Source organism: Phaethon aethereus, assembly GCF_964289735.1.
Source record: "Phaethon aethereus genome assembly, chromosome: 1".
In the NCBI taxonomy this organism is placed as follows: Eukaryota; Metazoa; Chordata; class Aves; order Phaethontiformes; family Phaethontidae; genus Phaethon; species Phaethon aethereus.
In genome coordinates this window covers 46,938,049-46,960,604 of record NC_138575.1, presented here as the reverse complement: position 1 = coordinate 46,960,604, position 22,556 = coordinate 46,938,049, and the positions used below count along the sequence as shown (strand labels likewise).

Genomic DNA, 22,556 nt, shown 5'->3' with positions numbered 1-22,556 from the left:
GAAGTAGTATGTCGTAGATTTTAACTTAAACTAATCCAACTTATAAGAAAGTTGCTATAATATACTGTTCTGATAACCTTATCCTGCAAAAAGGATGCTTTGGTCTTAACATGTAAAGCTTGTCAGCGATACCTAGACATACATAACTTCTACAGTACCACTGCCATGAGCATGAAGCTCTCAGTTACTTACAAAGCTCTCTGAGAAACCTTATGCATATAATCATATTCATATATGGTTATATATGAATACATGTATTTCTGAGTTTCTAGGAAACATTTTGAGAGTACAATGAACCACAGAAAATAAGAGAGGAACTGTACCAACTTTGAGGCAACTGAGGGATTTCTTTCAACATTAAGGTATCCACTCAAAAAATCTAAAAAGTCTTGCATCTGAAAGCATAAGGAATCACAAAGTCTGAATTGTTATCTCACAAAGTAGGAATTAAAGAAAGACCTAGATTTTGGAGAGGTTTCTTTAAGAAATGGTGGGAAAATGCATAAGTTCATATGAGTAAGTTATTTTGGGGGGTTTTGATTATATTTTGCTAGTTTGTTTTGTTTTGAGTTTTAGCTGGTGTTGCTTTTGATTCTTAGGTCTGAAAACTCTTTTGTTTTAAGCCTGTCTTTTACAATATTTTTACTTGGTTTTGATTTTTTTGACTGATATTGCTAACTTGTATCCTCAAATTTGGTACTATAGACTTCTGTGTCAGGAACATGTTCTATATTTGATTTATTGCATAGACAAAGTATTAGGTATTTAAAATAAATTCTGCACAATTTATATTCATGAGTCATTTCTTCCCCAAATGCGAAGGTAATTGAAAAGAAATATAACAGAGTAAAAAATGGTAAAAAGAAAATATTTTATTTCTTTAGTTCCTGATGCAATAAAATTGGAAATGAGCTGTTCTTTTTGAAAAGGGTCTGTCACATACTCCTACGTATTTCTGTTTCAAGGAATAAGCATTTCTTTGCCAATATACAACAACCTCAGAGGTAAATACTTCTGAGGTAAATTCATCTTTAAGTTTGTTGAACAGCAATGTTAGCCAGAAGTTCATGACAGAGGAAAAGGCATAAATGTATTATTTAAAATGCCTTAAACAGTGGATCACAGAATAGCCTTTCATTCTCTTTTAGTAGTGAAAATAGATGGAATTAGGAGGGCTTTCCAAACTTAACACATTTAAAGGTAGATAAAATCTAAACCTAGAAATCTTTTCCAAGTATGTTAACCAAGTAAGACTTGTTGCTAGAACACTTCACTCAGGTAACTTGAAAGTGTAGTGATTGGTTTGACAAATGAACAGCTTTATTTGACTATCCAATAATTAACCATTGAAAGAACATTTATAATATAGGGCAAGAGATCAAATGGTCCAGTAACAAGTTTCTCCTCAAACAAAGGGTTCAGCACTGTAGCACGTTTATCAACTTAAGTAATGGATATCATTAAGGTACTTACATTAGGTCTTAATCCTGCTGCCATTTCATAATACTTCTCAGCTTCTTCATTGAGACTGGCTTGTCTATCGGGGCAGAAAAAACCAACATAGTTACACCTCATTTTCCTTGGGTTGAAAAAGAAAGCATATATAAAGAAGCACAGCTAAAACCAAAATACTGTAATTATTCCCCACTGTTTAAGGATATTACCCTACAGATGCACAAAGTATGTCAATCTAAAAGGTTTTTTTATAGTTCAGAATATCCATTATCACAAATCCTCTTTGCCTACCTTATTTTCTTTTCAGTTCTGAAATGATATTAGTACACGCTGGAGAGAAATGCAGAAGGCCAAACACTCATCTGAGGCAAAACCAGAGACATATCAGTCTCCACCAGAGAAAAATCTGTCTTGTTTTTTGTAATTAGCCATACTTTAACAGTATATTATGAAGCTGTAGATTATACAGTAATGCAGTTCCTTTCTTTGTGGCTCCCCAAGAACACTAACATTCCAGAAAAAAAAAAAAAAAGAAATAGAGAATACAATGATTTCTCAAAAATAGGTTTCTATGATTCAGGGAATTCATTCAGAAAAGAAAGTCCTGATTTCAACATTTACTCACATCAGTCTGAGAGGGGATTTAAACTTAGATCTCATATCCCAGGGAATAAGATGAGTTTCTGGGTACCTGAAGCACTATCAGGTCACTTCTTTTTCTTACTAATATAGATGGCATCTACATTCTCCCAGCAGTTTACTTTTTATTTCTTCTCCTGAGTTTTCAGTTTAATGTCTTCAAATGAAAATGCAGCATGTCGCCAAAGAAATCCAAACACTTTTTTGTCTCAATAGGCCCTTTTTACCTCTTCTCTCAAACTCCTCCCTTCTTTTGCCTCCACCTTCTTAATTTCCCTCCAACTATCCATTTTGGCTACAGGCCTAATGAATATCAGCTGGTCACATACATGTCATGAGAAAGATGGTAAATATGTAAGAACAACTAAGCAGGACTATCAGGGAGACTACATCTCTTCTGCTAAAGTTATTTGCTTTTTTTTCTGTGAAGAGTTAGGTCCCTTCATAGAAGAGTTAGGAGAGGAGATCTTCAGCATATTTGTGTTTATTATGTAGTTACAGATGCATTTCTGTGACACAAAATGGAAAAAATAGAAAACAAGGATAACACTGAGTAGGGTTGGTTGGTTTTTTTTTCTTTTCCTTCTTCTTCCGAGAACCGTTAGTAGTTCAAAAAGCATCAATCAACTGAGCACTTCTATCTGGAGATTTTACCTTGTTCATTACATGGGCTTTCAAATGCTTTGTTATTTGGTGATCAAATTGTATTCTAATTTTATGTTTCCATCCACCCAAATTTAAACATTAGTCACATAATACATGATAGGCAATTAATCCCAATCAACACATTTTGACAGTTATTGGTCTTGGGAGGAGAGAGGGAGGACGGTTAATCCCTTTGAAGTTTCTCACATAATTCACATGAAAGCTGAAACCACTTCTGGACTAACAATTTGCCAAGTAGAACCTGGTTTATACCTGTTAACTGTTTTAAATTACTTTGCACATGTATCATCGACTCAGTGGTTGCAGTGGTTAGAAAGGATTGAATGTCTAAAAATATTCATTTAACATGCTTCTGAATCACTCCTGTTGGGCATTAGTAGCACTTGAAATGACTGGAAAAAAAAAATCTCAAATCCAAATTTCAGGATTTACTACAAGGCACATAAAATGAAACATGTCACAGAGCTTTTTTTTCCTGTTTGCACAGAACTGTCAGGAAACAAAGCATTTCTGAATGTCGTGAAATTCTGCACGATCAACAAGGTGCCTTACCCGGGAGGCAGATACAGACGGTACACTTCACCTCCAAAAAGTGTTGTTGGCATGTGAACATGGAACAAATTAAAATCCTGTCTCCTTCTAGTCCAGCAGAAATACATGGCTTGCTTTCCTCCCACGTGTGCATCTCGAAACATGGATGATTAATTCCTAAGTTGAAATCAGTTTGAATTTATAGTTCTCCATTAAAAACGATTTATAGAAATGAACGCACACCACACTAATCTGGTCAGGAAAATGCCAGTTCCATTTCTGGGGCATTCAGCAAGAGTTCTGTTAGTTAAGATATGGCAGAATTCTGGTTCCCATTTTCACTGGAAATCTAAACTAGAAATTCATTATGTTAAGCCCTGGAATGGCTTTCCCTTGAGAAAAATAAAAGGCACAGAGGTAGGAAATTGCAGCAGTCCTATGCCACTGAGCAGTAAAGGGTCTGGATCCATGTCAAACAATGGAAGAACACTACTAAAGGAAACATAATTCACATTAGAGTAAAACATTAGATAAACTGTTGATAAAACAGAAAGGAAGGAAAGGAAGCAAAGGGAAGTTTGGAAGACAGAGTCCTTTTCATAGGTACAAGCTATATTTCAACCTCTATCCTAAATCTTTTCATGAGAACTGACCTTGAAAACACATCTGATTTCCCCCATTAACACCTAGCATTCAATCTTATTTTAAGGGACAAAAAAGTGTCCTCTTTTTATTCTCTCATATGTCTTAACCTGAGCCTCCAGACCTATCAGTTCCCTGTATTTTGTTCCAGCTGACTGCCAGTGACACTTCATAAATGCACTTGACAAAACATTGCTCTTAGGTTCTCCTTGACACCTAGTTTTATTCAGCTTGCATTCAATTTGAATCGTCATGTTGATCACTGGAAAAAATATTACTTTTAAGAGACTAACACCACCAAAGCTGACTGGTTTAGATACATAAACATGTGAATGGGAAAGGGTTATTTTTAACCTGCCTATTGCTTGTCACAACGCTTCAGACTGTTGATTTTTTTTTTTAATTTAAATTATGAGTGTCCATCCAGCTATAAAGAAGTTTTCTTCAAAGAGATTCCTATTTCAAAACGCTGAATGTTGATCCCTGGAATTCTTAATGGACCTTTTTGTATTACAACAAAATCATAATCAAATTCCATACATGTAACCTTTCATCTGCATTTTTTGTTTTACAACAGTTACAAAATTTACATAAACTATATGCTTAGCCATATATATTTAAGTACATGGACAGTAATTAAAAAATGAATTAAATATGTTTAGTCAATAACATAGGGTGAACTTGTGCCTATGAGACTGTGCCAGCAACTATACTCTGTGTTCAAATGTCAGTGTACTTTGGAGAGCCAAAATACTCTCATTCACTGCAAAACGAAGACCATGTCATTTAGTATTGCTCTAATTTATACTTTTGTTTTCAAATAGCCAATAAATATGCTCTAACTTCACGTAATATGAGTTTTTCCCAGAACAACCCACAGTCTCACAGAAGCGTGAAAAAACCAATTATTCCTACCAAATATGCTTTTAAGCAAAGCTCTTCTTCCTATGCTTGTTTTCATGTAGAGACAGCATGAAGCTCTTTCCCTGTTTCTAATTAGTATGGCGGTGTCACCCCACTGCCATTCCTCAAAGCAATCATCACCTAGATCACAGCAAATCTATCTCATGGCAGCGCACCTCAGTATACAACTACAAACTGAAACTTAGCACTGTTAATACATGACTCAGTCACTGAAGCTATGGCCACCATATGGCATTACAAATATATGCTTCACTACATTCCATTAAAATCTGTGTAGCTTTGCTTCAGTATCAGGGTGAAAGGCTTCAGTCTGAGGCTGTAAGAAGGGCATAGCAAATATTACAAAAGTAAAACACGTGACCAGCTACTGGCTTAACAAGAAACACGCAAACAACTACATGACCCTTGAAGGAAGCTGTCTGGAAAACAAATTTGTTGAGAAAAAAAATTTTACAGACAAGCACTATGCAAGTTAAAAGTTACCAGACTGTAGCAAAGAAATTAATTATATTCATCTCACATCTCACCCCTATTACAGATGTTGTGATTCATCTGGCACTGCATTATCAGGATCCTACAGAAGTCATCTAGGCAAAAAATTAATAACTATGTTTGGGTAATTAGGAACAGGGAGATCTCTCAATAATGTATCAGAACTAACCCTTTTTTTTCTTGACTTCAGCTTCAGATTTAGTCACAAAGACAGGAAGTAAACAGTGTTGGAGAAGGAGCAGAAGTCTTTCTTGTGACTGCTAAACTGAGAACAGCCTATCTATAAATACAGCTATTGCCTTTCGACACAGTTAACAATTCTGTTGCAAATTTAAGAAAAAAAAAGTTAACCCACAGAATTCCAGTCTATGTCTTGTTCAAAATTTTCAAAACTTGTTAATTTTTATTTAGGTTGCATTTTAATTTAAACATTTTTTTCAGAGAATAAAGGGATTAAAAAAAGGAAAATATTTTAGCACTAGAGTAGAAAAATAAATTGGACTTAGAGGGAATGTTGTGATTGTTTTCCATCCAAGGCAGCTGTAGCCCAAATTTGAAAGAATTTGCCTGTAATTCTGAAGAAATGTCTACACATTTCTGAATCTCATGACACTCCCTGGGTTAATGGTGGAAACAGGAATATGACAGGAGGGAAAGATGATTCCTTTCTAACTCAACAGTACATCACTGGGTAGAATACTTGGTCTGAAAAAAAATACTAGAATTTACACAAAAATCTAAGTTGCTGTTATTACCACCTAGTCATTTTGGACACTTTCCATCATCCACAGTAATATCAATTTCTGTCTCTTAATTCACAACACGTCTTTAAAATTCATCCCTTCTCTCTCACAACAGTCAATTCACTTCCACGCCCTGTGAACTTCTATAATATATTTTCTACTGCACAGCTGTGCAGTCCATTCAAAATTCTTATTCACTTACCAGTCAGTTTTTGTAGCTCTCTACAGTACTTAAAGAGCAGTTGGTCACCTACATGAAACTATTATGCTTAATAATTTTAGCCTTTCATTTATGACTGTCTTTAGCATCCACAGTTTCTAGCTGTGTCACTCTATGCCAGTCCGAGTACTCCCTTCTTTTCTTCCACCTTTCTATCTTGGTATCTGCTTTCCTCTTGGAATCACCTCAACTTTCATTTATTCTAAATATCCTGAAAATCAGCTGCTTCTGAAATATCATAGATTCATGACGGATTTGTAGTTGCCCTGTCCTAATGTATGAATATACATTCTTCTTGTCCAACAGCTATTATGTAAGCAATATATTGAATAAATTGCTAAGTAATGCAGTGAACAAAGGCAGACAACAGAATCATAACCTTTTAGTAAAAATCAGTCAGATCATAACACATGTGGTTTTAAGCAAATACTTGGCAGCACTGAATTTAACTTTGCCACCCTGACTCCCGCTAAATCCTCCAGACCTCTTTAGACTCCCAGAGCATATTAGGAAGACATTATGTTCTTCCACAAAGAAAGCCGAGTATTTAAGTGAAAAATTAGATCAACTGGGTATCCCAAAGGAGCACAGTTAGATTCTAGCTAAACTAAACCATCAGGCCTTTTTTTTGTTTTTAACGGTTTTGGTTTAATGGGTTTTCTTTTTTTAAAGGCTTTGGGTTTTTGCTTACAGCTAAAATAGAGAATGCTGTTTAGAATCACTCAGTTCAATGTTGGTCAAAAGTGTCCTCCACTCCCAATCAGATCAAGTAGGGTAACCATGGCTGATGTACAGTACAGCAGCATAGCTCTTACTCTGAGAGTGAAAAAAATCATATCCCAATGTAAAGACATGTTCCTTCAAGACCTGGGATGCTTTACTAAGTGCTCACAGAGAAAGCAAGAGATTTATTAAACCTCTTCCCAAAATAGTATTGATCTACGCCACCACATTTTAAAATGCCCATAAAAAAATCATACCATTAAGCCATCTTCCACAACACGCTCACTGAAATCAGGAGTCTGACACACCCTGTATCCTTCTGGATTCAGCTTTCACGCCTAACTTGTTATGCTTCTGTCTGCGAATTTGTTTCATTAATTTAAATGTTTCAAATTACCGAACTCTTTCTCAAGAGATATCGTTCAGAAAATAATCAGGAGGGAGGGAAGGGTCCTTAAAATTGCTCATACACCTGTGGTAGGTCAAACTATTGTTTACCAGTGAACCATTTGTCTTGGTTTCCTTTCTAACCTACAAGCAGTGAGAGTTATTTCTCAAAGGGTATTTTGGGGCCTCTTTCAAAATCCTGGTATAGAACCCCTCACTTTGAAACAGGGGTCACTTGGCTGAAGCTGACTCTACCTTCTATTTAATACCATTTTCCTTTCTTTTCATTTTGTATTCTAAATGTTAAGAGAATAAACAGCCAAGTGACATATCTAATGAAGTATATTTTTTATTTCCTTTTTCATGCATTTTCTAAGCATAGATATAATCTAAATGAAATCAAGTATCCTCATAGCTGTTAAGCGGACAATAGACAATAATTAGATAGTTATCCTAGAAATAAGCATGGAGGATACCTATTACAGTAATGTGAGTTTAATGATAATGTTCAGGCAGAAGCTTAATGTTACTGAATATTCAGGTCTGACAGCATTAAAAGGAAAAAAGAAGTCTAAAATTTTATTCTATTCAGATAGGAGAACAAAATTAAGTATAAGACTACATTTTAAATCAGAGATTCTGATAATATCATTAAGTGCTCCTATGAGTCATCATTAGCCTGGGAATATTTAGATTTCTAATTATCGTAGTGTTCCCTACTGATATTAACATAAAACGTGGTATTTTCAATATTCTCTAGTTACATCCAGATCAGAAATATGGTCTATTATTTGCAGTTGCTATGCATCCTAAATTTTTAAAATTCAGGTGAAAGGAAATGCTGCAGAAATTTCTTTATGAAGGAAACACTTGTTCTTGTATGCAAGCAAAAAGGATTACCTGCTTGTGAACAACAGAAGTTTTAATGGTAAGAAGTTATGAGGTAACACATAGAAAATGACAAATAGAAAGTGCTGAATCCTGCAACAGTTTCACTCCAACTCTTTTTATCTTATTAGTAGTATTGAATTGTCCAAAAGAGTTGCTGGGCTTTAAAAAGAACCCTGTGTAAGCAAAGGCTATAAAGACTTTTTTTCCTCCAAAAGAAGAGAGGAAAATCAAGTAAGGCAGATGTAAAAGCACTAACCTGAGCATATGGGCTGCATTGAAAACAACATCAAATTCTGTATTGTCAAGTTCAGCTGCCTTTTTTGCCATCTCAGCTGCTTCTATCAGGCGGGATTCTTCCAGGAGGAACTGACCTGCAATGGAGTGCATGAACGTGAGCCCACAGAAGACAACTGATGGATAACTTCAGCCAATATCCTTAGAAAAATGAATTAAAAAAAAAAAATCAGATGTCTCAGATTCAATGTTTAGTCATTTGTTGATCTGATTTGTATTTCAGTATCTTTAAAATGTAGTAATAAATGCAATAAATATAGCAGGTAGTAACTAACTGCAATATTTGCAGAACGTATTTATGAATAGTGAGAATGATACAGTAAAGCTCAGCCATCAAGAAACAATATTCCCTGCCATTTAAGAACTTGAGCTTCTGCCTATACACTGATCTTCACTTCCTCAAAACAAAATGAAATATAATTAAACAGCATCTACAAATGAAATATATTCCCATTTTAAAAGCATATCTCAAAATCACATAACAATATATATTGTGTTATATATGCAAACATATTTATTCAGCTTTAGAATTATAAATGATAATTTTTTTTGAAATGATAATTTGTATACCTTGATGAACTGGCATTTCATCTGTATTTCAGTAGCAGTAAGAGAATCACAACAGGCAGCTTTTTACAAGTTTCCTACATGATCCTTAAGTTTCACATAAAAAAAATATAAGGTGGCTAAAATCAAGTGACTGAATTTTTACAAATGACATTATCATAATCATTAAACCAAGTTAAAACTGAAAAGAATAAATAATTTAGCATTAACCAAACTTTAACTAAAGTACAGTAGTTTCAAAACAAAACACATAACAGCTAGTAGATATCTATAAGAATTAGTTTTACTTTGAAGAGGCAGAAAAAAAATGCTTTGGAAGGTACTTAAACCACCTTATTTGGGCTCCTTTTAATGATTTTTTCATACCTAATTTGTAAAATGTGTTATTTTTGGATCAAGGACTTTTCAAAGGGTTTCAGCTGTCTAGACTCCGTGTCTATGTAACTTTATATTTGGAAAAGCTATCTTAAAGTATGGCGAATATACATTCCCATCCTTCCTTTTTTTATCTTACTTTGTAAAGTAAGATCACTGAACCAAAAGTCCACCAAGCCATCACTGGCCACAAGCCTCTTAAATGACTTCCTCTCACAGCAAGGGATTTTCTTTTTTACTTGCCTCCTTTCTTCATACATTCCCTGTTACTTACATGCTTGCTACATGCACATGCAGAAAATCCACCTAACCAGAGCTAGCAAGGTGTGTAGAGGCATAGTGAATCCAGTGATGCTTTGGTACAACTAATAGGTTTGCAGAGGAATTATCTCAATACAAAAAGCGGTGAAAGAAAGCTTTCCTAGCTTCTTCCTTTCTCTGTGGATACATTTCAACTTATCAAGAGATGGAAGAGTATTTCTCAGACAGTCATCTATATCTTCGTTATTCAGATCTGCAAAAAGTCTTGGAAAAACATTCATGTGCCTTTGCTTGCTTTAGTTACGTACACACACTAGCATGTGCCATCCTTTCATGCATTGTGAATCTTTGTGTTCATTGTTTCCAGAAACACATAGTTTCCAAAATGGCTTTCTCACACAGAACAGTAAATAAATAAGTAAATAAAAAGAGAGAAAACATAAAAAGAAAACATATGAGAACAGTTTGGATCATAAGAACTTAATTTGCCTTCAGAATTAGAAACCATTGCTTGAGCCATTAATGGAAGTCTCTTATGAAGAAAAAAAAGTTGACAAAAGATACAAGTTTGCTTTTTGTTTTTTCTTTTTTTTTTCTTTTGGGTACCACATCAAGGTATGCCTTATATATAGCACGACAAACTCAGATATGAATCTGAAAATTCTCAGACAAGTAAATCCAACAACTACAATAGGCAGTTCATGTATCTTGATTTGGGCTGAATTCCTATTTTCTTTAAAGAGGAATCTTTGAAACAAACTTGACCAACTAGTATTCCAATTCTCTTCCAACAAATGAACTAAAAGAGTATCCCTAATCTTGAGGTCCATGCTAAAGCAAAGCAGCCTTAAGCTGTTAACATTAAGGTTCTTTTGTTAATGAAATCAGTGGATTAGCAGAATGAGACTCTAATACCTGGATGTGCTATTGATGCATCCAGCCAGGGGGAAGAAAGAGGACATAACCTTTTTAGATTTCAAGACACAGTGACCATCCAAGATCACTGTCCAAAAAAATTATATACTTAATTTAGGAAAAATATTTTGCAGCTTAGAATTTAAAAATAATGTCAACTGGTTATTAAGCTAATTAGTTCCTTAAGGAGAAAAAACCTCTCATTGTCTTCAATAAACATTGCTCAAGGGTTTTTAGAGACAGATCTTTAGAAATACATACTTCTAGTTTTCTTTATGAAATCTTTAACACTGAAGCTCAACAGAGATGTTATCATATGTATAACTACCCCGAATGTAATAAAATGTAACTGATACATTCTATTTCATGTGACATAATCAACAAATTTTTTTACTTTAGATTCATTGTATTAAACAGTAAAAAACTTGCACTTCATCCATGTAATTTCTAAAAATATAATGCTATTGGAAATAATTTCAAACCAGTACTATTGGTTTACAGGTGCTCTTAAGCAACACATTAGGTTAATTCTTAGCTCTTTAACTGGTCTATAAGATCAACATACACTGAAGATAGTATGAAATTCGTACATGCTTTAGATTTCTACAAGAAGTCTAACTTAGAACAGGACAACATTATATATAGTTACTGAAAAGCAAGTGCACTGCTAGATGCTTTAGTTAAAAGCTTGTTTATATTAGTTGTTTTTCTAGGAGTTCGGCTGCATACATTCTATTAATCCACATGGATGCATCAAAAATGTCAGCAACAACTCTAAACTAATGTTTTAAATTGTTAAAACCAGAATATGCTCTCCATTTATTACTTGGTCTCTAAAAAGCGTCTCTATAATAGAATTATTATTTTATATAACATATTACAGGATTATCTTTTTTACACGATTATCAAAGTTAACTAAAACCAATTGCAAGCACTGCATGACACCAGCCAAGTATGAGTAAAACTTTCAGCTCTCCAGAAAAGAAAATTCTAGGACTGTGCATTACCATAAACAAGTCTCTCCCCTATACTAGAAGTTGTAATAATAGCGGCAATAACTCATGCTAAGGGAACAGGTAGCAGATGATACACAGCACCCTCCTGAAACCAATCAGGTTTCAGGATGGGCATCCTTTACACCTAAACCTTTACAGGATACTGACAAACAAAAGCAGAGAACACCCCACAGCTGCCTTACTCATTGCTTGAGTAGAGGTGATTTAATCAGAGGCTGCTGATTAAGCATTTCCTTAATTGGATGGACTATCAATATAATTGACTGCTACCTTCTCAATCTAGTGGAAAAGTCAATACCTGAGTGTACAGGTGTGTGGTGGGTTGTCCCCCCTGCCAGCATCCAAGCACTCACACAGCTGCTCACTTCCCCCCCCCCGCCCCGAGGTGGGTGAGGGGAGAAAATAGGAAGAACAAAAGCAAGAAAATTTGTGGGTCAAGATAAAGACAGTTTAATAGATGAAGGAAAGAAGACCAAAAAACCCAACAAACACAGCAAAGTGAAGGAAACTGCTCACCACTTCTCACATGTAGACTGATGCCCAGACAAAGGTCACCTCAGAAGCCAAAACCTCTCTTCCTCCTCCACCCCAGTTTTTATTGCTGAACATGCTGTTATAGGGTCTGCCATATCCCTTTGGCCAGCTGGGGTCAGATGCCCAAGCTGTGTCCCTTCCCAGCCACCTGCCCATCCCCAGCCTTGTCACTGAGGGGGCAGAGTGGGAAAAGAAGAAAGGCTTGATACTGTTCAAGCACTGTTCAGCAACAGCCAAAACATTTGGTGTGTTATCAAGGCTGTTTTAGCCACAAATGCAAAGCACAGTGTCATCCAGGCTGTTATGAAGAAAGTTAACTCTATCTAGACCCAGTACAAGGTGGAAAGTTTCAGCTGAGAATTGATTTGCCAAGTTCTCCTGAAAGGCAGGCTAATTTTTTTCACACATCTAAATTTAATTTAAAGCATCTAAGTAGAGATACCCCATTTTGAAAACATTAGCTGCTGTTCCTTTTAATATGATATACCAAATTCATACAAGAATGAACTGGACTGGCAGGTTACTGCTGCACTTTCTTCATCAAAAAGCAGACTTCTGAACTTTTCCTGTCAAAGCTATAAAGATGTGTTTTCTCAGGAGAAGAGCACTAGAAGGGCAGAGTATTGGCAAGGTGTTGCAGCTGGATCGGAAGGTCTGATCCACAAGTCCCTCAATCCAGGAACCACTTGTGTGGGTCTAAATTTACATGCAGGATTTTCTCCTCTGACAGGTAGCTGGCAAACCACATGATTTACGAGACACTGCCCAATACCACATACATAGCTTTCTTATTGCAGGTGTCACGACTCTGACTCCTGCCAACAACATAAATTATGGGAGCCTGATGGTTTTTTGGAATCAGAACCAGCTTTTGAGAAAATAGCTTTCTAGAAGCTCTGACTCCCAGCTCTTCATTCTTCAGGAAAAGCATATTTCTCATTACTATTCTTCTAGAACAGGAGTGGGAAATCCACAGTCCAGGTTCCGGGGTGATCTTCAGCAAAACTGTTCTTTGCCTGGAACGTTACTCTTTTAAACAGGTGTTTCTGCCTTTCTTGCTAGACAGCACAAAGCTGAGTGTAAATGTGTAGTGAAGAATTCTTAAAGACCTTTGATAGCAGGGAACTGATTCAATACTTCACTCTTAGTAATTTTTCCCTAAACTAAGATATCTAAGCATCAGAAAGAGCATAAAAGCTGAAGAATTCTGTACCTACAGCTTTGTTCAAACTTACTTTTTCTTGTAAATTGTCAACAGTGTTTTTGAGTCTATACTTGACCAAAAAATTTTGAGGAAATATATGCAATTTACTGAAAAATAAAAGTATATATGTAATTTAAACAACAACAACAAATTTCCAGTTCCTTGTAGTTGAAAAAAAACCAACTTATTTTCATCTTCTGCCAAAATTTTTAAAAAATATTCATCCACAGAGACGAAAGCATACAGCTCTCTATCCTGTATAACTGTCTCTCTAAAATGATCATGAACATTTGTAAAGCATTTTGTTAAGACATGCACCAACACTAGTTTAAAAGCCATACATCTGAATTGGTAGTTCTGCTGCTTTATTGTAATATGAAAGGTATTAATTGGTTGGGATATGCTGGTGTGTAACAATCTCTTATGTTCAGAGCCCAAAGGCATTAGTGCTTTCCTCTAGAATGGACCTATTCCCTATAGGCACTATGAGCTTTTATTTTGCTACATAAAAGTGCAAGTTGCACCAATCTTTCTTTAATTGAAATGTTCTCTCTCTTTTGCTTGCTGGCAAACATTCAAAGGTACTTTGTACCAGAGTAGGTTTCTGAAATAGCTCATCTTGCTATTGCTGCTTTTAAAAAGAATCACTTTGAACGTTTGCAGAATGCTGTTGGTTCTGCACTTACTCAAACTTCAATGGCTTACACTCGTGTCCTGATATCTTTAGTATTCCAAGCAAAATGGAGTAAACTACCTTCTGAATAAGAAGGAAGAAACTTCTAATCCCACCATAATAGGAAATAGTTAGTATTTGCTTCTTTTAATATACGTTTGTCACCAAGTCTTCTGCACCTTATCCTCTTCAAGAGTTTTCTTCTACCATGGCAGAAACTTAAACAACTACGTTAACATGAAAAGTGGATATATTGGGACCATAAGACTCGGCTGTCAAATCTGTTTATAATAAGCTTCACTAGATGTTCTTTTGGCACATTCAACATTGAGGATTTGAAGCTGAGTATTTGTTGGTGCTTTAAAAGCTTTTCAAGTTTCAACAGAAACCAAAATAAGTATCAGGTTTTGGCTGACCCAGTGAATTGTGTCTGTTTCTGATGCACACAGCAAGGCTACGAGATCGTGTCTTGAGAACTGAACTACATTCTCACTGGCACGAGCAGAACCACCACTGAAGTCATCATCAACTTCAACTCTGCTGTGGCAGCACAGACCAAAAGAGCAGATGCAACCAGAGATTTCTGAAAGGAACATTTCAATAGCATTCTGTGGAAGAAATGAGAGGAGAAACCTGTCTCCGAGTTGATTTCCAAAGCTTTTCTGGTGATGAATCAATGTTGCAAAATGCCAAGTCAACAGACATGACCTAATCTCACTGTTTCCTTTAGGAGTTTCAAAACAGATTCATTGGCTGTGAATGAGCAGTTCCCAGAGCAAGGCAATGTTTGCTTAAAGATTCTGCTTTCCAGGCTTGTTTAGGCAATTTCTTGCTGAATGTGTAGGATGTGACAGGGGAAGCAAAGAGAATTTACATCAGGATCTCCTAGATGGTAGCAGCATTCCGGTTGGTTTTGCTGCTCCGTATATCCCATTCCACCTTTATCTAAAGCTGTTCTCTGGCTCTCTCACTGGAAGGGCTTTTGGGGAGTTTATCCCCTCAAGTGGTTCCCATGGAGAATATTATTTCATGCAAACAAAATTTATAGAAAGACTACGCAAGCCGGTGGGTGCTGCAACATCAATATATGCACTGGCTTGGAAAAATCTTTTTTACTAAGCTTTTTCTTTGTCTGAAAAACTTATCTGTTGCAGTTGTGCTAAATATACCATTGGATGTCATCCAGAGCATGACCAGAGATAAGAGAGAAAAAATTAAATTGCAAGCCTTTGGGACTTGATGACTGAACTTGTGACCACATCTGGATCACTGGAACCTCTCACTAAAACAAAAGATTAATGATGAAAAGATATAATACAGAGGACCTCATGTTTTACAAATACTAAGGAAGATTCTGAACCCTACGTCATTCCCCAGACACCTGGTGATGTATAACATTTGCGAAACTATGCAGTTGCACTTTTGCAGCAGCTCCATGCTGTCGCTTAAAAAAATCCTCATAATGAGATGGCACTCATATGTCAAAACATATGATCATTAACAAAGAAGTCTCTGGGGTTGTTCATGCCACAGGCTTTTTCAGTTTCTGCAGAAACCCCGAATTTTGGCAACATGAAAGAAGCATAAAGCCACATTTCTAGTCCTGCCTCTGATCTGCAATTTCAATACCACATCTCTCAAGCAGTCTAACTATACTGTGCTGAGGAAGCAGAGTCAACCATGTATTTGGGATGTCAGAATGATTAGATTTAAGGATAAGCTCAAGGGAAGAGGCAGAAACATGGAAATTCCACAGTGTTTAGGGTCAGTGACCTAGCTTGTTTGGAAATACTCCACTGCATTCCACTTAAGTGATTGGTTCTAAAGGGAGTTTGGAATAAATAGTAACTGTAGTGGTTTGTAACAATCTTCTTTTAACATTGTGTGATAGCAACAGCCTAGAGAGCAACAAAAAGGACTTGACAATTTATGTACACGTGCCTTTGTACGCTCATCATTCACAGCTGCCAAGAAAACCAGAAACAAGACTTCAAATTGGTATATTCTTCTGAATACCTCAGTTTCTGGTATATTCTTGTTCAGTTTCAGTTTGGATGTAAAAAATACTGTCTGTGTTAATAGTAATCAAAGTTATTGGCAAGAGTTCTGGGAGCAGAAAGGTAGAAGTTTAATGAAGTCTTTCTGTGAGTCAGTTACATCTTTGTTCCTGTTTTGGATCTAGGAATCACTATCTTTCAGTGATATTGTAGGAGGAGGTGTAAGCCATAGTCCAAAGTCAGGATCTCAATTTGATGGGACTGTATGCTCAAGAAAGAGAGACTCTTCCTCCAAACAGTGCATATGTTCTATGAACATGAGTTATTTGAGTATTATAGAATTGTTTAATAGTTTCCCTACAAAATAATTATATATTTAATGTTAGGACTTCCAAAAGATTTAAAATAGCAAAAAACTTCTCATTTGCTGAAAGGTTCATATTGGGAAGACTGGCAAAGTGACTTACTGATGGACATACTACATCTGGTTGGCTTTGACCCCATCTCATCAAGGAATTTAATTTCTCTATACGTAATCACCAGGTAGCATCTGGTGTTCCCAGTGGAGCAGAACCATGCACTCTGTTTCATTCATCATTCGGCATATACTTCATTTAGCTAACCTGTCAGTCAGAAATGGACAATTCGTTCACTGGAATTATGGATTGTGAAATCAGTTTTATTCATCCTGTTGACAAAGATAAAAACTGACCTTTCTATGGACTAGGGTGACATTTCTTCCACAGGCATAAAACTCTCTTGAAGAAATGAGTAAGACTTTGTTACTAGGTCATGGTTGGTACTTCTCTTTCTTACCAATATAAATTTGACATTTTAATTTTCATTATTACACTGTTTTCTTCATAAGATCTTTTCCTTAAATATATGGGAGAAAAATAAAGCTTTCCCAGGCTGCTCTTCAGACAATGAAGAACAAAGACACAAAGCTCCAGCACTGTGAACAATGTGACTACAGAGAAATATTATAAATACATCACATCTAAGAAGAAAATTGAATGCACATCTGTAAACATATTAAATTCTCACACTCACTAACACATCTAAGTGTATGACTTAAAGACTGAAAATAAAATGGTGCTTGAAAATCCACTGTTATCATATTTCAATGAAATATATTTTGAAGCTTAAACCACAGCAGTTCCAATCCATTTTCAGGCCGGAACTTAGGAGGGTAAAGCAGTCATCTTTGAAGGCAAGACAGACACAAAGTGCTCACAGACCCAGGTGAAAATTTAGGCATCAAAAAGGGCTAAAAGTTCTTTGCTGAAACAATGATTAGAAAGACTTAGGATGAAAGTGAAAAAAATAAAACCAGCAGTTAACAAGTTAAAATTGTGTAAAAAAAAAAAAAAAAAAAGAGAAAAACTATAAACACAACTCCTAAATTATCACAAATTCAAAAGCAAAAGATGATGTAAAAAAAAAAATGAGAATATTTGGGAACATGTTAATCTGTTCTTCCTTCAATGAGAGAATAGCTAATATGCTTCGGTTTTACCTAATCTGACAGCATGTTTTTCATCTTGTTTTATATCTGTAACTGGGAACGCACTGGAAAAGGCAGATGATCAATGTGAATTGCCTAATTAAGTGAATGCCTAATTAATCTAATGAGAATAATCCATTTTTATAATGAAAAGGGAATCATTAAACAATTTAGATTTATTAGAAACAATGTATTATTCAAAGGAAACTATTTTAAAAGGAGGTCTCAATGGTGATTAATAAAACAGAGTTAATTTGAACATTCTGTTGGGTTCTAGACTTCCCCATTCCAATTAAGCCATTACAAATGTAAGGGAGGAGGGACCTCTGTACACACATTTATCTTGAAACCTCACTCCTCCTTTCTCATACTCTCTCTGTCCTTCTTTCCTGCCGACTCCATTTTCATTTCGTTGGAGAGAGGCCACTATAGACACTTCAAGAGGCATGGTAGCAAAACATATTTTTAGCAAATAAGTAAAATGAAACCTGCTTTAGTGGTGGTTTTTTTTTGTTTTGTTTTTAAACAGCAAATTATAAAGGGAATAAGACAGTTTTGGAGGTAAAATATTTCCATGACTTAAATTTCACTGTAGATTTATGGGGTTTTTTTGTTTGTTTGCTTGTGCTGTTTAAGTGAAAGCTAGTACAGAAAACCTTCAACAACCTCAAAACTCCTCAACTACACTGCATCCTACTAGCCATCTCAATTAAAAGATATTGAAGAGTTTATTTTTGTTTCTTTTCAAACACACAACTTAAGTATTTAACTGTTTGAAATTAATCTCACCCCTCTACACTGACAAATTTTACACAGAATCTTTCTTCAACTTGTCCTGAGATAGGCTCAGTGGAGACAGAAATAGGAGATCTTTATTTCTATTGAGTGATCAATACTCTACCCAAAACTAAATAATCTCTGGGCTATAATGGCACTGGTCTCACCTGCTTGAACATTCCCATGTTTGGCACATTTGTTAACAAATTTGACTTACTCACACTTTAGATGCCAACACATTCTTAAAATATTTATATGAAAATTCCTTTGGACTTGGTTAGTTCATAGGTATCTATCTGTGGTTTCTCAGACTGACACTTGGATACATCCCACCTGACCATAGGCATTTAACTGAGGCAACTAGGTTAGCAAGAATCGTCTCTATGGTCAATAGAGACCACCAGTCTGTCAATGACAGAAGCCACCAAGGTCCTGCAGGATCCAAAATGACATACTTGAGTGAAATGTTCGAAGTAAAGTGGGATGCATGAGAGCCAATATCCTGAGCAGGTGTGGGAAGGATAGTTTGCAGAAAACTTTCCCACAGAGAAGAAAGATGGAAATCAAAAAATAAAGAAGCATTTATTAAGGTCAACTTAGTTTAGTCAAAACTGTTCCCTTTTAATCTTCTTTAAAAAATGTGTACAAAAAACATCCAATTAAAAGCCTCAAACTTTATAGGAGCATTCAAATCTAATATCAGTTTAAAAACATGTAGGTTGTGCTACAAATAAGACTTTCATTGCCAAAGAATAAAAAAAAAAGTACTTCTGCACAAAAAACAATGGTGCTTCTGCACTCTTTCCTCTGCCATTTTTTCTCCTTCATGATTCATATGCATTTTCTCGCTTTAATCTGTTAGGTGTTTCTGGTACTGTAATCAGATCATCCATCAAGACCACATATTCGTAAAACAATGGTTCTGCACAAAGCTCAGATGTTCAGGTAACTGGCATAGAAGAAAAGAAAATGGGAAAAGAAAGGGAAAAGAAGGGGGAAATGTGGACAGGTGAGCAGCTGCCTGCATTTCAGCCTGAGAGGGAACTACCACCCTCTCTGGTCACTAGAGCAAAAGCTGCTTCCCCTTATGCCCAATGAAGTGGCATCATGTCTGCATGATGTGCAGGGATTTATACCTCTTCAGCTTTTCCACTAGTTCCCCCTTCAGACATCTCCAAGCATAATGAGTTTGAGAAATACTGCTTTAAACCTAAATCCACTGAAATCCAATGCCAGCAAATTACCTATACAAAACTATCATAACACTAGCTCAATTAGAGAAATATGCTGTGGTAGTATTATCCCAAGAAGCAACCATGAAACTGTTCACCTCTCTCCAAACTTTCATTTGATCAAATAATCTGACTCCTGCACCAAAGAATAGCTTTGGCTTAAGGCCTGAATTAAAGCACATTGTAACACAAACGTAAGCTTCTTAAAAGATACAGAATATTGACAATTTTCCCTGATAGCTCCAAAGAAAGCCCAAAAGGTTAAAGTCAAAAAGAACATCTGCACACCCTGGGAGAACAAATTATAAGTGTGTGCATGCATGTGCACTTGGAAGAAAATCTTCAGTCCATTTATTCCTGTTACTCCATCACCACACTGTTGTGTCCCAACTGACCACTTTTTTTATTTGGCTGTTCCATGAGGTATGTGTTTTTTTAGTGCTGATGCCAATTATTTTAATCTCTGTTCCAACATCTTCATGCTGAGAAAAAAAGTAATCTCTAAGATTTACATGCAAAATATAGATGCATTTCCCCATAGTGTTAAACTATATGGCATATAGTTTATGGACTGTACCTGTGACAAGGTGCTAAAAGAAATTAAGGAGATGTAGAGATAAAGCTTAAAGTGTTCACTAGGGGTTCCTGTGCAATATTTGGAGTGTCCCTGGTAACATACACTATAGATTCCTGATAAATACAAGAAATAGGTGGAAGGGAAAAGCGAAAGCAAGGGGAAAAGAAAAGAAAGGGAAAAGGGAAAGAAAGAAAAGAAAGGATCATTTCAAATTTTATGAAGTCCTGTGCTCGAAGTGACAAGGTTTTGAGATCATCTGTACTACACAGACATACAAGCCAAGCAGAAGTAAACCATATCTTTCTCAAAGCTACATGTAAACATGGAGTAACATCACTGTTTGGTGAGGTGATCGGAAGTTAAACAATCAAAAAGAAAAGGTTTCTCCTGCATTCAGCAGAGCGCTCTGTGTATAATACTCCATGACAGAGACCTAGGGACTGGTATAAGGAACCTTCTTGTGTCTACAGCCCTTCAGCACCACATTATACTATGACGGTATTCCAAATTTTGTCTAAATTTGACTAAATTTTGTCCTTCACTCCTAATCTGCAGAGCAGAACCTCACTTACATTGCATTAAAGACATCTGCACAAGGACACAGAAATGAGTTTTTGTACACATGACACAATAATGGAAAAATTTGCTGAAGTTTTTAGGGAATAATCTTAATTAGGAAACAATACACTATTTTAATATTGTAGTCTGGTAATAAAGATGCCAATACATCAGAGAAGAATGATGACTCGAATAACCTTGCTTGTAGTTTATAGGCCACTTGAAAATGACATAGAGTGAATACTATGGGAAAAAACAGGCAAGGTGATAAAGTAATGAGAGAGGAAAAGAAAAAAATCTAGACCCGCAATAAAATACACTCAATCATAACTTCAATTGCCTGGATGGATTGTTAAGACTTACCTTTGAATTTGTATGCAAATAGATTCCCTAATAACTAAGGATAGATTTCTTAATAACAAAGGCTTGAGTAGGATTTCAAGAAACAATCTGCTGCAACTTTTCCTTACTGTCTTGAGATATCAACTATACTTATATCCAGTTGAAATAATAGAGTTTATGTGCACAAATACCCCTATCAGATTTAACTATAGAGGCATAAACAGAAGACAAGTTCACTAACTGCAGTGATCCATAATGCAAAATAATGCAGCACTGGGCTCCATTCATTTAAATACCATGACATGTTCTAAGCAATAGAGTCTAACATACAGAATTTTACACTGCATAGGACCAAACAGAAACACAACGTGTGAGCAATTCAGACAAAGAAATCATAAAAAAGTAAACCCATGCTTATTATGTGAGATTAATTTTCCTTTTTGGCCACTCATTTTCATGTATTTTACATTTACCGGTTAGAATCAGAAGAGGAAATTAAAACAATATACAAAGATATATATAGTATGCCTGTGGTTCCCTACCTTCTTCCTTAACTAAGATGAAATTTATTACTTCTTTCTATATTTTCCAGTTGGGACTACATAGCTTGCATTTTTAGATTTGTCTATTATCAGCTTTAAAATACAGTAAGAATTAGTCCATAAAGTTAAATATTTTTGGTTCCTTGGGACTAATCACATCTGGAAATATTTTTTGCACATCTAGCAAAAACAATCCAAAGTTATAAAGATACCTTCAAATTAACTGTGTGCTTTAAGCACATGCATGGCTTAGTATGACAAAGGTACAGCCAACTTGTCAAAACCTTTTGTAATAGTTATCCATTTCAAGCCATGAAGATGCTGGAAAGGAGGGAGATGTAGGGGCCGTAAGTCTTCAACAAAAAGAAGGCACTTCGAAACATAGAACTCGCGCACTGAAGTATAACTGATAGTTGCCCACCCACCAGCAGCAAGAAAAATTAGGCTAAAACTATTAATAATAATATTCCAGGCCATGAAACTTTGACATATGGCAATAGTCACCTTTTTTTTCTTTCCCAAAGAGGCAGCAATACTGAAATTCCCCTCACAGGAGGAAAGCTATGCAAAATATGAAAATCTTCACCTCTCCCTCTGCAGTGATTAACAAATTGAAATGGAGATGAAGTTATACATGGTAGATTAGTTTCCTTCCCTTTAAAGAAGGTATTTTGCCAGTAGCACTTTTCAAATCCTTAATCACTCGGAGAGATTAACGGCAATTCTGGAATACATGTGGAAACCCTATCTATCTGAAACGTACCATAATGCATGTAGCAGTTTCCTTTGGTAGGATCCAGCTGAATAGCCTTCACGAAGTACTTTTCTGCTTCACTCTTGCGTCCCTTAAAAAAAAGAAAAAAGGAGAGAAA

At 35.8% G+C, this 22,556-nt stretch overlaps 1 protein-coding gene across 1 annotated transcript in view; it reads right to left on the bottom strand.

Annotated features, from left to right (window-relative positions):
- The window catches only part of TMTC2 (transmembrane O-mannosyltransferase targeting cadherins 2), a gene marked incomplete at its 3' end in the record, with an annotated part of 256,393 nt that overhangs the window by 20,315 nt on the left and 213,522 nt on the right, over positions 1–22,556 (bottom strand). Inside the window, exons 9-11 of the mRNA XM_082014037.1 lie at positions 22,448–22,529; positions 8,570–8,684; positions 1,474–1,537 (exon numbers count right to left, since the gene is read on the bottom strand). Of these exons, the coding sequence (XP_081870163.1) occupies positions 1,474–1,537; positions 8,570–8,684; positions 22,448–22,529 (261 nt within the window). The remainder of the gene's footprint in view (positions 1–1,473; positions 1,538–8,569; positions 8,685–22,447; positions 22,530–22,556) is intronic.